Source organism: Lytechinus variegatus, chromosome 13 (genome assembly GCF_018143015.1).
Source record: "Lytechinus variegatus isolate NC3 chromosome 13, Lvar_3.0, whole genome shotgun sequence".
Lineage (NCBI taxonomy): Eukaryota > Metazoa > Echinodermata > Echinoidea > Temnopleuroida > Toxopneustidae > Lytechinus > Lytechinus variegatus.
In genome coordinates this window covers 4,035,656-4,051,805 of record NC_054752.1, presented here as the reverse complement: position 1 = coordinate 4,051,805, position 16,150 = coordinate 4,035,656, and the positions used below count along the sequence as shown (strand labels likewise).

At 37.5% G+C, this 16,150-nt stretch overlaps 1 protein-coding gene across 1 annotated transcript; it reads left to right on the top strand.

Annotated features, from left to right (window-relative positions):
* The first annotated feature begins 719 nt into the window (after positions 1 to 719).
* LOC121426860 (peroxisomal carnitine O-octanoyltransferase-like) lies at positions 720 to 14,946 on the top strand. The gene is made up of 12 exons (XM_041623265.1): positions 720 to 849; positions 2,643 to 2,754; positions 3,734 to 3,821; positions 4,555 to 4,668; positions 5,570 to 5,674; positions 6,491 to 6,574; positions 7,621 to 7,731; positions 9,000 to 9,130; positions 9,724 to 9,847; positions 11,843 to 12,015; positions 13,860 to 13,979; positions 14,615 to 14,946. The coding sequence occupies exons 1-12, from the start codon at positions 723 to 725 to the stop codon at positions 14,733 to 14,735; spliced, it is 1,410 nt and encodes a 469-aa protein (XP_041479199.1). The 5' UTR covers positions 720 to 722; the 3' UTR covers positions 14,736 to 14,946.
* The last annotated feature ends 1,204 nt before the right edge of the window (positions 14,947 to 16,150 follow it).

The following is a 16,150-nucleotide window of genomic DNA, read 5'->3' as shown; positions in this document are numbered from 1 at the left end:
AATCACACAATACGAAGTCTATTATTGAATGTTAAACATACTATATCCAAAGTTCAAGAGTGTTTATATTCAAATATTATCTGGTACTTACGTTTACAGGCGTGACTCAGATCGCGGTCCCGTTTCAAATGACCATTCTACCTTTGCCATACTGGCAACTACCATTGCAATTAACGTGATAATTATTATTACACCTTTGAAATGTTGGGAAACATACTATCTACACAACAATTAGTTTTCAACCAATACTGTGTACTAGTTTCCACCAAAAGCACACATTATTGGGTTATACACGTAACTACCCAGAATTGGATAAAGTCTCAACCCATTGTTGTAGTTCACTGTAAAACAATGAAGTACTAATAATAGCACTTAGAGTGATTGCATAGTGACTGCACTACGAGTGCTGTTTTGTAGTTCAAATTTAAATTAGTTAATCAGCACTCGTAGTGCAGTCTCTATACAAGCACTTTATAAGTGCTAAATTAGCACTTCATTGTTACAGTGTACATCCCCAAGCACTTTTAAGAGTGTACTATTATTGTTTTATAATAATAATAATTGTTATCATTATTATCATAATCATTATTATTATCATCATTATACTATTGTTATCATTATTATCATCATCAGCAGCAGCAGCATCATCATCGTCATCATCAGGATTTTCATCATTATCATAATCATTGTTGCTGCTGTTGTTGTTGTTAAATCGCAGGGAGATGTTCCCAGCAGACAAGAACAGGTCTGGAACCCAACGATTCTCTATGGATCAGATGAGAGGGCTGTTCAATTCATGTCGAGAGCCAGGGATACAGAAGGACGCCCTCTACAGATACTTCAAAACAGGTTTTGTCATTTTCATCCACTACCACCCCCCTTAAAAAAATCATATTCATGATTATAATAAATCAATAAAAGAAATGATATAATAATGAATGAATAAATAGATAAATAAATCAACATATTCTTTCATTCATTATTCAATAAAAGAAATAGATGATGAATATTATATCTGAATATAAAAAAGTGCAGAATAGATTAATAAATGAAGTAATAAATAATTAATGAATGTGCATAAATGTCTCCGTTTCTATCGTTTGGCGATAATGTAATGTGTCGTTAATGACATGGGGCCCGTTGCATAAAACTTTTTCCCTAAGAAAACTCAGGTTGTTTTTACCAGAGTTTTTGCCCTGTGTTAAAGTCAATGGCAGAAATCAGACTAACCAAGGTTTTCAATTTTTATAAGAGTTTTCTCAGGTAAAATTTTTATGCAACAGGCCCCAGGGGTGGTGTAAGGGTTTGATATGCATAGGCCTTATATTTTAAAGGAAATCTATATTTTGATCAAGGAAAGAATGTTTTGCTGCCAATTAATCCGGGGTTTTTTCTCAATGCTGTCTTTCCATTCTTTCTCCCTCCCCTTTCTCGTTTTTATTCATTCTGAAAAATAACCCGTTTCACTTAAAAAGGATGGGTTGGTAGGGTAGCCCTGCATACATTCGTAATTCCGAAGCTTAGTAATTCCGAAGGTTCGGTTATTCCGAAGGTCCGTTATTCCGAAGGTTCGTTAGTCCGAAAACGAAATGAGGTTCGTAATTCCGAAGGTTCGTTAATCCGAAAACGAAATGAGGTTTGTAATTCCCAAGGTTCGTTAGTCCGAAAACAAAATGATTAACGAACCTTATTTCGTTTTCGGACTAACGAACCTTCGGAACAACGAACCTTATTGTGTTCTCGGATTAACGAACCTTCGATACATCGAACCTTATTTCGTTTTCGGATTATCGAACCTTCGGAATAACGCCACAAATGTTCGGATTAACGAACCCTTTTACTTTTTCGGATTAACGAACATCGAGTAGGTAATTTACGTGTTCCGGAATTACAAACCTTCGGAATAAAGAACCTTCGGAATTACGAAGTGTAACCAGCCGTAACAACCCAATGACTCCGCCTGATAATAATTACTTTCAAAGGGGGGATTTCACAACCACTAGGTAGACGCTTTCTGGAACTGATAGAATCCACAGTCAAAAACCCTTCATAACAAAGCAGCCTTGGTCAAAAATCGATGAATCCAAGCAGTAGTATCGTCCAGGTACATAAAGCTGTTCGTAAGATAAGAACGACTTTAAGAACGACTGGTGATCCTTTCTTTTGGTAAATGGTATACACCATAGGCGATGGTTTAGCGCGTAAGAAAGGATCACCAGTCGTTCTTAAAGTCACTCTTAACTTACGAACAGGAAACGGCCCCCAGGTGGGTGTTTCATAAAGCTGTTCGTAAAGTTACGCACAACTTTACGCACGACTGGAACATGTTCTTAGGTCCTAAATCAATTACATAGGGATGTCACACAGCACAAGAAAGGATCACCGGTAGTGCGTAAAGTCATTCGTATCTTACGAACAGCTTTATGAAACACCCACCTGGACTCTAGACAAACGACATATGCAATTTTTCGTCAGCTCCGAATGTTAGGACGATCTGCTTTCCCGGTTCAAAATAAATTTTCGACAAAGACCTCTAAGCTGTTCTTTATGATTTGACGGGCCTTTTCAATAGATTTTCTAAGTTGTATAGAGTCCGTCCCCGTTGTAATTACGAGAAGTCGCTAATATCATTGATTTAACAGAGAATGAGGGACCATGCCCCACTCATATTCACGTGATATGCAACGGCCATATCTTCAAAATGACCGTCTTCGATCGGGAGGGTCAAGCTCTGACCGCTCCAGAAATACACAAGTAAGTACAGGAACGCCCCCCCCCCCCTTCTCTCAATAATAATGAAAGGAAGAAGAACAGTGGCGATAAACTTTAAACAAGATAAAATGAAAGAAATATGAATAAGTAAACAGATAAATAAATATGAAATAGATAAACTAGAGAAAGAGAAGGGGAATGGAAGAGAGGGAGGGAGAGAGTAAGAGGTCACAAAAAACCTACAAATGTTTAAACTTCTTAGTTTAAAATATTATTGACATCGCCTGTTCTTAATTTCAGTGAAGTTCAAGTATGTGTTTTTTTAATATTTCTCATGTGTCACTAAGTGAACAGTTAAAGGTTGCAAGTTAATCGTACATACATATTGAGGCAAATTAGGAGTAGAACTTAAATACATGCATCCAATCAATAGCTTGATTGCATTTAATATGACAACAATATCGAATTTATTTTGCCACTGTATTTCGATGTCCTAAATCAGTATAGGCCCATAGTCCATTAAAACTTGTTGTAAATACGAAAAATAAGGACTAATTATTCATAATTCAATTCTGTTTCCGATTCGAAGACTGAAGTCTCACTTTTTTTTTGGGGGGGGGGGGAATTAAGCCATATTGTTTTACAGGCGTATCCCGACACAAGCATCTGCTTCGGGGGGGTACGCCTTTTTGCATGTACTTAATTTACATTACTGCATTTTACATTCAATGTTTATTGTATTATAATACATGTATCATTGATTGTTTATTCTACATGAAAAATGGATGAAATGTCAATTGGAAAAAATAAATGTTAAATTATTTATTACAAAAAAAATAATCATCGTGAAACATTGAACTCAATATACCAATACTTCAGTCACACCGGTGAATCTGAGTATGGACCGACCAATGCTTAACACATTATTTCTAATGATAAATAGTGATAATAGAGTCGGTCGATATGTAGTCGGTTTCAATAGTATGACTGTGTTACGTGTTGTTACTGTGTCGGTTTATAGACAGCTGGTGTTTATCAAAGAATTGTCTAGTCGGAGAGGGCAGGGCATCGGGGCACTGACGGCAGATGACAGGACCACCTACGCTCAGGTATAATAATAATAAAGACATTTAAAAAAAAGAAGACTTAGTAGCTTATTAAAGATAACGCATAATGATAGTTATGTTTTCATCACCAGCCGCGGAAAGACCTAGATTTCAGTTCTTTCCAAGCACTTTTGTCATTGAACATGTTGAATGTGTATAAAAAAAAGATACATGTTAAGCCCCCCCCCCCCCACACCCTACCCATAACATAATCTATTACCCCAAACCCAACACACTTCCACTCGCGTGCACACCCTCAGTTACACACTCGGTCGGCTCAGCCACATTATTACAGGTCACTATTAAACGGCATAATTTATTATTGGTAATGGAGTTGCTCGCCTGTGACGTCACAAAATGAAAGCTTCAGGATAAGCTTGTAATTCTATTCGCCTATTTTCATATATTTCCGTCCTTATTTTTTTTTTTCAATTTTAAAAAAGGATTGGACAAAATGGCCATTCTCTCGCTTAATTTGTATTCGACCGATATGTCGAAATCAGTCAAATTTCTGATAGAGTTTATTCGATGATTTGGTTTGTTTTGGCAATTGTTCTCGATCGGGCACATTAACCAAGAAAATGGTCATTTTGACTAATCCTTTTGAGAGTGTACGATTTGGATATAATCTCTCCCTCTTCTTTTTCCAATGATAACACCAAATGAAACATTCCGGTTGATATTATGGGTTATTTTACACAAATTTTGAAAAAATGAATTACTTTCTCGTTTGCAGGCGTTCGATCATCTTGTATCTCTCGATCCATGTAATAGAGGTCACATAGAAACGATCAAGACGAGTATTATTGGCTTGGTTCTAGATGATGGGGTTCCAAAGAACATGACCGAGGTATGATTGTTATGGGGTGCCGTTTGGAGAGCAACGAAGACCACATTTTCTATTCGGATTAATGTTCTATTCGGATTAATGAACCTTCGAAATAATGGCACAAAATAATATTCGGATGAAGGTGCTATTTCATATTTTGTACGAATGAATATTTCAGTTTATGGAAAGTAAATGTTTTGGAATAGCGATTCTTTAGAGTATTTAAAACTCTTTAAAGAATATTCATTTTCGACGTATCAAACTACCCAGACCATGCGTACATTTTTAAACGAAATCAGAAATATCTAAAAACAAAAAAAATCCAGGGTCAAATTTGACTCGCAGATTAGTCCGTTTGGGGTCACACTTCTTGGTCAAATATTTTTTTTTTGGGGGGGGGCACCCGGAGCTGAGGCAATGCGCAGGCCCCAACAGATTTCTTGACCAATCTTAGCCCAAATTTATCCGTATTTTAAAAATTTACTAGATTTTTTTTCTTCTTTTTCATCACATGATCTACATATATAAAACATTTTCGAATCAGAAAGCAATGAGGTATTTTATATAACTGAATGAAATTCCTACTTTACAGGGGAAAATCTCGCTTTTGTCCAAATAGGAGGTCTGACTAAAAATATTGGGCTGGCTCCAAAATGTAGGTCATTACTTTTATTTAAAACAAAAAAACACGCCAGTGGTTAATAGCTCGGATTAAGCGGTTATACGCATGAATCGTCACTATGTTATGTTTATGTGGTATTATTATTTTTTCTTATGTTTCTTTGTTTTTGATGATGATCCTTATATGTCAGGATTTTATATCAATAAACTTTTGAATTTGAATCGTTTTGCCTGCAGTGTAAGAATATTTTTAATGATATTTCTCCATTCATGATTTATTTATTCATTCATAATTGCATAGACCTGTTCCAATGGAGTCGCAGGTTCTTCGGCTAGCAATCGCTGGTTTGACAAAACACTCAGTTCCATAATCACTTCCAACGGCACCATCTGTTTTAATGCCGATGTGAGTATAATGAGTGTTTTTATTAACCACTTATTTTGTTTGGCTTTTACTTGTTAAAAATCAATATTCTATCATTTTTATGATAAGTATAATCATCTTAAACATTATTCTGTCGGCTTTGATCCTTCAACTCATTTTTCGAAGTGTTTTTTTTTTTTATCTGAGCAAATAAAAAGATAAATCTTTATAGAATGAATATCGTTATTTTTCATACGCAAAAAAAAAAATTACCACCCCTAACGAGAGGGGGATTAGGGGTTAAGATCTTATCATTAGGAAGCTGGTTTAGAGTGACTTAACGGAGACTGCTGTGACATTAAAATGAGTAAAGTAAAACTTTCACTTTATAGAGGCCCATACATTAAATTCACTTTTTGTCTGAATATCATTCAAGTATATCGCCCAAAATTCTTCATCTGTGAGCTCCATCTGTATTAAAAACACAATACTTTTATAGCACAATAGGTCTATTGATGATTCAAAAAATGTTCTCTATAAAAGCGAAATAATCAAAAATGAGTATACCATACTCTCTAAATTCCGTAGATTGAAAGTCAATCTAATAGGGATGAATTCAAATTTGGATCGAAAGCTCCAAGAGAATAGGAGTGAATTCTAAATCTATTGGATTGAAAACTTCGTCCGGATTGGTGTTTCATCGCAATATATTCAAATCTAAGTAATTTAGAGAATATATCACCGTAAGTATTTTCTGCCAATATGAGTAGACATAATGTTCGCACCCAGCTGACTACTTATGTAGTCATTTTGACTGAGATTGTTTTGAAATCTTACTTATGGATGTTTCTATTACAGCACGCCCCCATAGATGGAATGGCTGTCGTAATCTTGAGCATGTTTGTGAACTCGAGGATCATAAAGGATGGAGGAGACTGGCCCGTGAGTAGGTCTAGGGATGCTTATAAGGGGCTAGCTAGCGGACATTTTGTTGTGCTTTTCCCTTACTTTTATTATAGCGATGGAACATTTTCTTTTCATTATTTTGGGGGTTGGTGTAAGTGCCCTCTAAGCATCAATATCTTATTGGGTGAGTGTGTGTATACGATAATGTAAACATATAGGCCTGCACATAATTATGTGAGTGCGTACACATTTTTGTTTTCATTATTTTTTTTTCTGGGAAGGGGGGGGGGGCTTGGGTAAGTGCCCTCTAAGCCCCAATATATTAGTGGGTGAGGGTTTGTGTGTGTGGGTGTGTGTATACGGTAATATAAACATATAGGACTATTACGTGAATGCGTACACATTTTAGTTTATTTATATTTTGGGGGCTGAGGTAGGTGCCCTCTAAGCCCCAATATATTTGTGGGTGAGGGTGTGTGGGTGTGTGTATACGATAATGTAAACATATAGGCCTATGCATATGTCAGTGCGTACACATTTTAGCTTTCATTATTTTGGGGGCTGGGGTAAGTGCCCTCTAAGCCCCAATATATTTGTGGGTGAGGGTGTGTGGGTGTGTGTCACCAACTATCTGAGTAGGGGATGGCTTGACGTTCGACTCTGCCATGCCCAAATTTTTGGACGAAAGTGCTTCTGCAAACTGAGACGACTTGTTTTTATTAGTTGTCCGAGAATGTTTATCCCCTCCTAACCAAATAATATTGATAATAATAATAGGCATTTGTATAGCGCCGTCTATCTAGAAATATTCTATTCCGAAGCGCGTTGTTATTATTATTATTACCCCGGCATTAAGAAATTAATCCTGCCGGGTACCCATTCACCTCACCTGGGTCGAGTGCAGCACAATGTGGATAAATTTCTTGCAGAAGGAAATTACGCCATGGCTGGGATTCGATTCCACGACCTTCTGTTTCAAAGTCAGAAGACTTACCCACTGGACCACAACGCTCCACAAATATTCTAGACACACTGCTTCCCGTCTCTCATCTCCGCCCTAATTCTGTCTCTCTTGTCCGCAGGGTGAGCTCACAGTCAGACCTGACAATCCCATGCCGATAGAAATGATCTTCACTGTCGATCAGAAGGTTCAAGAGGACATTCAGCATGCGACAGAGACATATCAAAAACTGGTATAAACCCTTTTTGCCCTTTTCTGTCAAAGGACAGGCACAATATGTATATATAAAGTTAAAAAAGAAAAAAAAATATTCTATCAAACAAATGAATATTTATGACGTGGGCTATAATAAGAAATGCGCTTTGTTGAAGGCGGATAGGAAAGAAATCTTTGAATCTATACCTCAAAATAGTTACCCAAAAATGCGTGTAGCATTTTCAGTTATTTGAAGAAAGAAAACACTGTTTATTAAATGCCTTGCTCACTAGCCATGGCTGGAGATCGAACCCCGGACTTTCATGTGTCTTGTCAGTCGCCTTTTTACCACTCGGGCACGGCACCTCCACCATTCCTCGATAATTGTGAACAGAGACCAATCTTTTATTCTGAAAGAGGGCAAGACGACGAAGGGGTATTCTTCTTTTATCTCCTTTTATTTTTCTCACTTTTTCACGACTTCAAAAATACAGGGGCGGTCACTCCGCCCCACGCCCCCTGCGCAGCATCACCTCGACTATGTTGGACCTTGATGTATGGATGCTCTCTTTAAACTGCTGATTCGTCTATTGCCAATACGTCCTTCATCACATGGTCTACCTTCATTTAGTCTAACAGCCATTCGGTCCGATAACCATTTGGTCCAATAATTACTTCGTCTGATCACCATTTCGTTTATGACCATTTCGTCTCGTCACAACCAGTTGTTCTTGTACCCATTTTCTTTAATTCATTTCGCCCAATTAACACTTAGTTCAATTAGACCAAATGACATATGGACCAAATGGCTATTGGACCAACTGGTTATCAGGCGAGGTGGTCATATAGACGAACTGGTGATGAGACGAAGTGATTATTGGACCAAATGGTTATCGGACCAAATGGCTGTTAGATGAAATGTTGATTAGACCATGTGGATAGTGGACGAACTGAAGGTAGACCAAATGATAGTAGACGAGTTGGTAATTGGACGAATTGGCATTAGACCAATTGGAAACAAACAATGGGATTCGGGTCATGGGAGAATTGGGACATTTGCAGCCTCTACGCTAGCTTTGAGTAAGAGAGCGAGCTTCAGATAAGGTCCAATCTGGACGCACCGCCTGGCTTAACACAGATCCATCCGACGATCGAGAGAGATAAAAAAGGAAGCTTTTCTACCTTGTTTTCGTTATTACTCATTTAGCAGATCACTTTGAATATATTATTAGCTAGTCATTCGTATTTCTTTCTTTTTATTCATGCCCCCACCCCCTTCGACTCACTTTAAACTTCTCGTTTTAGGCTTCTAATTACGAAGTTTTGTATAGTGAGTACACATTGTTTGAAGGCGACCTTTTAAAGAGAAACAAGTTGCACCCCGACCCAACAATACAATTGGCTCTCCAGCTGGCTTACTTTACAACTTTTAATAAGTAAGTTTCATCAAGAGAGGGCGCTTTTTGATCAACTGATGTATAACATCAAACTTATACCTTGGTCACATTTGTTCTACGGCGGCCGTACGGCGAGTCGAAACCAGCCGTTTTAACATTTTTGTACCAGCTACATGTCGGTGTTTATAATAAAAAATGAATAAAACGACTGTTTCCGACTCGCCGTACGGCCGCCGTAGAGCAAATGTGACCATGGTATAATGCACATGTTTAAACTCTAAAAAGATCCAAGATCCATACGAATGTTTTACGTCAGAAATTATATATGACTGCCACATAAATAAAACATAATCTTAGCAATAAGAATTTTTTTGTTGTTAATGAACAATAACTTTTTAATGAAAATATTTTAAGCACAATAATTTGGCTGAATAGTTTTTACACTTAGAAAATATCTCAAGTGTAAAAAATGATCTAATCTGCTGAGTCATTAAATTGACTAATTCATCTCAATAGTTTTTACAAAATAAAGTACCAATATTATGAATATGTAAAAGTGTAACATTTCTACTGATCACGGTACTCTCTATTAATATGCGGGCTATCCCCGCCCCCCCCCCCCCATTTTCTAGGCCTGGAGCAGCATATGAAACGGCAACAACTCGTCAGTTCTATCACGGAAGAACAGACACAATGAGATCGTGTACCATGGAGGCTATTGATTGGTGCAAAGCCATGCTGGATAGACAACCAAATGTAAGCATTAAAGGGCACACGAAGCAACAACCTTTTTTTATCGTCCCACCTTAAATCATAATTAGGCCAGGTTCACTTCCCATAATGCAGGAGGGGTGTGAGTGGTCACAAATAAAAAGATCTGAAAAAAAAGCTGAAGAGTGTTGAAACAACTCTGAAATAGAAAGAGCTCCCATACTGTAAGAACTGCGTTGTTAAAACTGACACCAATTGGTGTTAATAGAGGATCACACCCTGAGGTGTTAAAATTACACCCTAGAGATTAAACACGACACCAAAGAGTGTAAATGTAACAACAAAATGTGTTGTAATAACACCTATAGGTGTAAAACTAACATCACCAATTTAACACCGGTGTAAAATAACTGGTGTGGTCCTCTATGTACACCGGTTAACACCTCAGTTTTTGCTGTGTATACTTTTTGTACAGAGGAAAACCAAAAATTGGCTGAAATTAAGATAAAAATCAAAGCCAAAAATATCTGAAATCAGATAAAAATCTGAACTCTCACACCCCTGATAATGCATGCAACATTCCCAGCAGTGTAGTGTTGTAATAGTAGACCCCGACTATATGGGAAGCCGGCCTCACCTCTCCCCCACAGAGATCAGATTCACACCCTCCCTCTACTTTACTATAGTACACTGCAAAACTCCGGTGTTGATTAAACACCGGCTCGGAATCTATTATGTCCACACCAGAGAAGTATTGAAACAACACCATGCAGTTTGGAATCAAACCGATGCTGTTTTAATACCATTATTGATCTGGTGTTAGACCCAAACGAAACTGGTGTTGTTTAACACTTCTGTGGAGTGGACATATATAATAATAATAATAATAATGATAATGATAATTAGATTTATATAGCGCTTTTTCCAGAGAATACAAAGCGCTGTTAATTGCATAAGACAAGTTAAGGTTTATGGTTATATAAGTGTGTTTTGAGATGTTTTTTGAAGAGGTTAAGAGAAGAGAGGTTACGAAGAGATGGAGGGAGTTTGTTCGAAAGACGGGGGGGGGGGGGGGGGGAGAAATTGAAAGGAGTTGAAACCGGCCTGTTTTCTTGACTTTGGAAATACATAGGAAGGAGCAGCAGTACAACGAAGAGAGTAAGTAGATCTTTGTTGCTGAAATAGTGTGAATGACAGAGACTTATAGGTTTGAACAAGTATTCGATAATGTATTCTATCAGAAACAGGTAGCAAATGTAGTTCATTTAGAAGAGAGGTAGCATGACACCATTTTGGTTTCTGACAGATTAATCGTGCACAGTTGTTCTGAAGGCGTGCGCATTTAGATTCTGGGCTGGTGTAAATCAACACAAGAGTTTTGCACCCTCCTCCCTCAACCCGACCCTCCTAGATACTCTCGATCCACCACCACTTAATATTTCTTACGTGTCCTCCTCGGTCGTACCGTTTCTCTCTGGCCAGCCACCAATTTTGTAAATTTTTTATTTATTCTGAAACACTCAAAAGCTGGTTCCTGGGAACAATTTTCTATAAAGAGGGAGTGCTAGTCTATTAAGAAAAAAAAATGACAAGCACCCTGCTACCAGAGCCTATCGGCGAAGGCTTTGTTGTTGTCTTTGCTGTTATGAACGCAAGCGATTCGTCTGATGTGGCAAACTTGAAGACTTCGAACTGCGTTCGCAGTCACAAATTCGTAGTCTTTGCCACATCACATCACAAAGGCAATTAAAGTGCAGCGTCTGCCTAAATTATAGGCTACCGCTACGCAAGCAGGGCCATGCACTAAAATTGTGTATTTCAGTTTTAAAAAAAATAAATAACACAATTTGGTAATATTGAGAATATATAAATCTTTCAAATAACAAAATGTCAGAAAACGAGCAGAGACCGTTTATTTTCCCACTTATACATGTACCATATATTCCCCCTTTCCTCATTATGGTTCTGAAGACAGGCTACATCGCAACATTGCAATACTTCTTGGTCATTTAATGACCCTTTTTACTTTTTTTTTCCTAGCCCACTCATCAGCTACGTCTGCTGCGGAAAGCCCATGACAAACACCTGGCTCTCATGGCGGAAGCCGTGAATGGTAATGGGATTGATCGCCATCTTCTAGGTCTCTACGTCCTATCCGAAGAAATGAACATGCCAGTTCCTGAGATATTCTTAGACAAGGCTTTCGTTCTCAGGTAAGATGATCAGTCCAGGATGGACTTTCTTTGTTTGTTGGGGGGGGGGGGTACGCTTGAGGGCGCATTGCGTCGCAGATCGCTTTCGTCATAGCCGGACTTTTCGCATTTGAACTCCTTTGACTTCATGTCAAAATCACATTTACAATAGAGTTGAAAGAGAGGCTTTTGTCGAAAGTTGGTGGACTAGGACAGCAGATCATTCGAAGATTTGCATTGGACGAACAATTTCAAATATGTCGTTGTCATGAGTCAAGGGGTCCCGATGCTGACCCGGTCCACCAACTTTCGAGAAAAGCCTCTCAGCTCTCCATTGTGATTTTAATTCTATTTCAAAGGAATCAATGCGTTGTAGAGAGTTTCCCCGTAGTAAATGCGAAAACTTGGGCCTAACTTTGCTTTGACGTCAGACGCGCAAACCCATTTTCCAATTTTTAAATGATGAGGAAAGGTGGTTTGATATTTCTAGTGCCTTAGTCGTCTGCACAGTTACAATTAAAATTTGTTGCATAAGATAACAAACACCTTTTTTATTGTTAAAAACTATACTGTAAAGTTCATAGTTAAGAGCGTTATATACAAATTTTAAACAGTTTATCAGTTAATTGCTGTGTCAGTAATTGTATTCATTCATACGCTTGATTTTTACGATTGATTGTACATTGTAGTCAGTGCAGTCAATCGTAGGAAAAGTCAATACGATCATTGCTAAGCCTTGTGTTACGGGCCCCGAAATATTTTGAAAGAACTTCAAAGAAGACAGTACGACATAACGGCTACGCCATTTCTTCTATTTTCAATTAAATTCCCGGAAAAATTTCGAGATGCACGAACAATACGCGATTCCTTTTATTTCTAAATTTCTCCCTCTTTTTATTTTTCCTCTAGACTTTCTCCTTTTATTTCTTCTTTTTTTTCTTGTCTTTAGGCCTATACTCTCCTTAATAAGAAACGAGGGGGCAGTCGCTCCCTTGCCCATTGGCGGCGGAAGCCAAAAAATTTAGGGGGTGTCCACCTGAAATTTAGGGGGAGACGCATGAAAAAAAATTGACAGGCAAAAAAAAACAGGGGGGGGACCGTCCCCTTACCTAAAATTTAGGGGGGGACACGTCCCCCCGCTTCCGCCGCCTATGCCCTTGCCCATGAAATCTTAAAAAGAAGAACTGCTTGAATACATGATTTTATTCTAAATCATACTCGGCTTCATTAAAGGTAAAGTCCACTCAAGAAAAATTTTGATTTTAATATTTAGAGTAAAGTCAAATAAGCATAATGCTGAAACTTTCATCCAAATCGGATGTAAAATAAGAAAGTTATGGCATTCTTAAGTTTTGCTTATTTTCACAAAACAGTGATATGTAAAACTCCGTGACATAAGTCGACATGATGTCCATCACTCACTATTTCTTTTGTTTTCTATTGTTTGAATTATACAATATTTCAATATTTACAGATTTGACATTACGGACCAACTGGACTGAACCATATAACAATGCTAATTCCACATGTTCAGGGAGGAATTTGTCGTTATTTTACTTGATAACGAGGAGAAAATTAGAATATTTTATATTTCATATAATAAAATATAAAAGAAATAGTGTGTGGATGACGTAATCAGTTTCACCATTTGCATACAGACAAGGTTGTGCACTGTTTTCGTGAAATTAAGCAAAACTTTAAAATGTATTAACTTTCTTACTTAACACCCGATTTTGATGAATTTTTCATTGTTATGCTTGTTGGATTTTTCTCTTTTTATTTAAATTAACTTTTTGTTGGGGTGGACTTGACCTTCAACAAAGAATGGATGTAACTCTAATTTCTTTGTAATTTTTTCTTGGCAGCGGAGGAGGAGGTAACTTTGCCCTCTCTACCAGTACCTTAGGGGGAACCCCCGGGGTAGCAGCTATGTCCCCCATGAGACAGGATGGGTATATGTGCTGTTACAGCTATCATAAACAGCAGTAAGTTGCCTTCCTTGACCCCCCCCCCCACACACACACCGCACACCCCTCTCTGACACGCATTCTGTCCCTTCCATCTCCAGCCCTCCCCCTTCTCTATATCTCTCTTTCAGTTTTATTTCTCTCTTTCCGTCACTCTCCAACACTTTCTCTGTCTATCTGACTGCCACACACACACGCGCAAACACAATTCCCTACAAACATCCCCCTTATGTCCAAACACAGGATTATTTTGTTTCTATAAGGGACAATTATTATGTTCAAGCATACAAACAAACGAGGCAGCTAAGTGTCCTAAATGAAGTTTAGATTTCATGTTTTTTTTGCATTTTGTTTTCTTTTCTTTTCTTTTATGCTGTGTGAATTTGGGGGTTTTGATTAAAATCTGGTGTGTACTTTTTGTTTAGTTTTTAGAAAAAAAAACGGAATGAAATTACAGGTTTTTAATGCTTAGGTTTAAAGCAACTTCAGCTTTTTAGGGCGGGGGATGGGATTGAAATAAAATGTACAAATATATTTTGGGAAAGAAATAGCTCACAATGTAAGATGTGATAAGCGATTTAATGATAACAAAATAAAATCTTTGCTTTTCTTTTATCTCCTCTTCATCATTCTTTATGTTCTTCTGAATACAGCCTTCGCTTTACTGTGAGTTCTTTCAAGAGCTGTGCGGACACAAACCCCCATCTCTTCTTTCGCCAAATAACTCTGGCCCTCAACAAGATCGCAAACCTTCTCGAGTCTGCAAAACTTTAAAGGTCACACGGGCCTATTAACAGTGAGAAGTAAAAAGATATTCCTACGAGCCAACCCATTCTCATTTCTTTTTATTTTGATACAGCTGATTGACAAAGTGTATGAATATGATTGCCCATTCCCTCTAGTACTGATTCTATTGAGGGTAACTATACTGAAACTCATTTTCCCGAATTGGGAAGAAATATCACCAACTTTGGAACTATATTTGACTGGTTATCCTAATGAACTTCTGGAAGGATTAGGGTTATTTTACGGTTGCAGGTGGTGAATTGATCCCTCAGGAGATGTCTTCATAAATGCCGAATTATTTCTAAAATGGGCTGGTCGAGGGATCCCTTTTTGTTCAGATATTGATTGTCAGATATATTTTGTATCCATGGTAGTAATCATTCAACCCTCGAATTTTATTATTATATTTCATCATTTTTAAAGTGCTCTTTTAACACACGAGTCTGTGGGAAATGTTTTAGGCACGTGATACCTAAAGGGGAATTTCACCCTGACAAAATATTTGATGTACAAATAGCATTAAAAAAATCATAACAAAATATTGATGAAGGATTGAGGAAGATCCATTACACATGAGTACAGATTGAGGGTTAAGAAAATTATCAAAATTTCATTCTTTTGATTTGTGAAGTCATAACGAGCAGCTGTCCCATATAAAATACATACTTCATTTTTTTATTGTTCGTGATGACTTATCTCTTATTGGCTTGTTAAGAGCAGGTTTGAAGTCATTTGTGTATTGATGTACTGAAGTTACATTCAAAACCATTTTCAATTTTCTAAGAAAATGGCATTTCATCATTTTTTTTACCATACTATATGCAGGATAGCTGCTCGCATACATGGCATACAACTTCACCTTTTTCTGCTATTTTTACAATTAACTCTTTGTCAGAGTAAACTTCCCTTTAGAAGTGAGAGCAAAAAGACCAATATCGTATGCTGTCTCTCATTGAATTTGTGTTATAAATTTGCTAGTCTTAAAAATAGTCCTTTTGAGATGAATATTAGTAATACATTCAATGACAGAGGTTTAATATTATTTTTGTATTGAGATTCTTAAATGCATTAGAGGAGAATTACCTTCTTTGTTATACTTAGTAACATAGTCATTGCGTTATGAATGTGTTAGATAAGAAATTGGCATATCATCATGATCATTACATAAATGGGTCTATATTACTAGACTACACTGCTAAGAATGTTGTATTATGTATTAGGAACCGGATCAGAGGCCCGTTGCAGAAAGAGTTGCAATCGATCGCAACTCCAAAAGTCATGCGCAACTTGATTTTCAACCAATCAACAGCGCGCATTTTTGACTTGCGACTGATTTTTTGACTTGCGTTTAAACGCAACTCTTTCTGCAACGGTATCCTGAGTAGTTGAGGGAATCGATATGT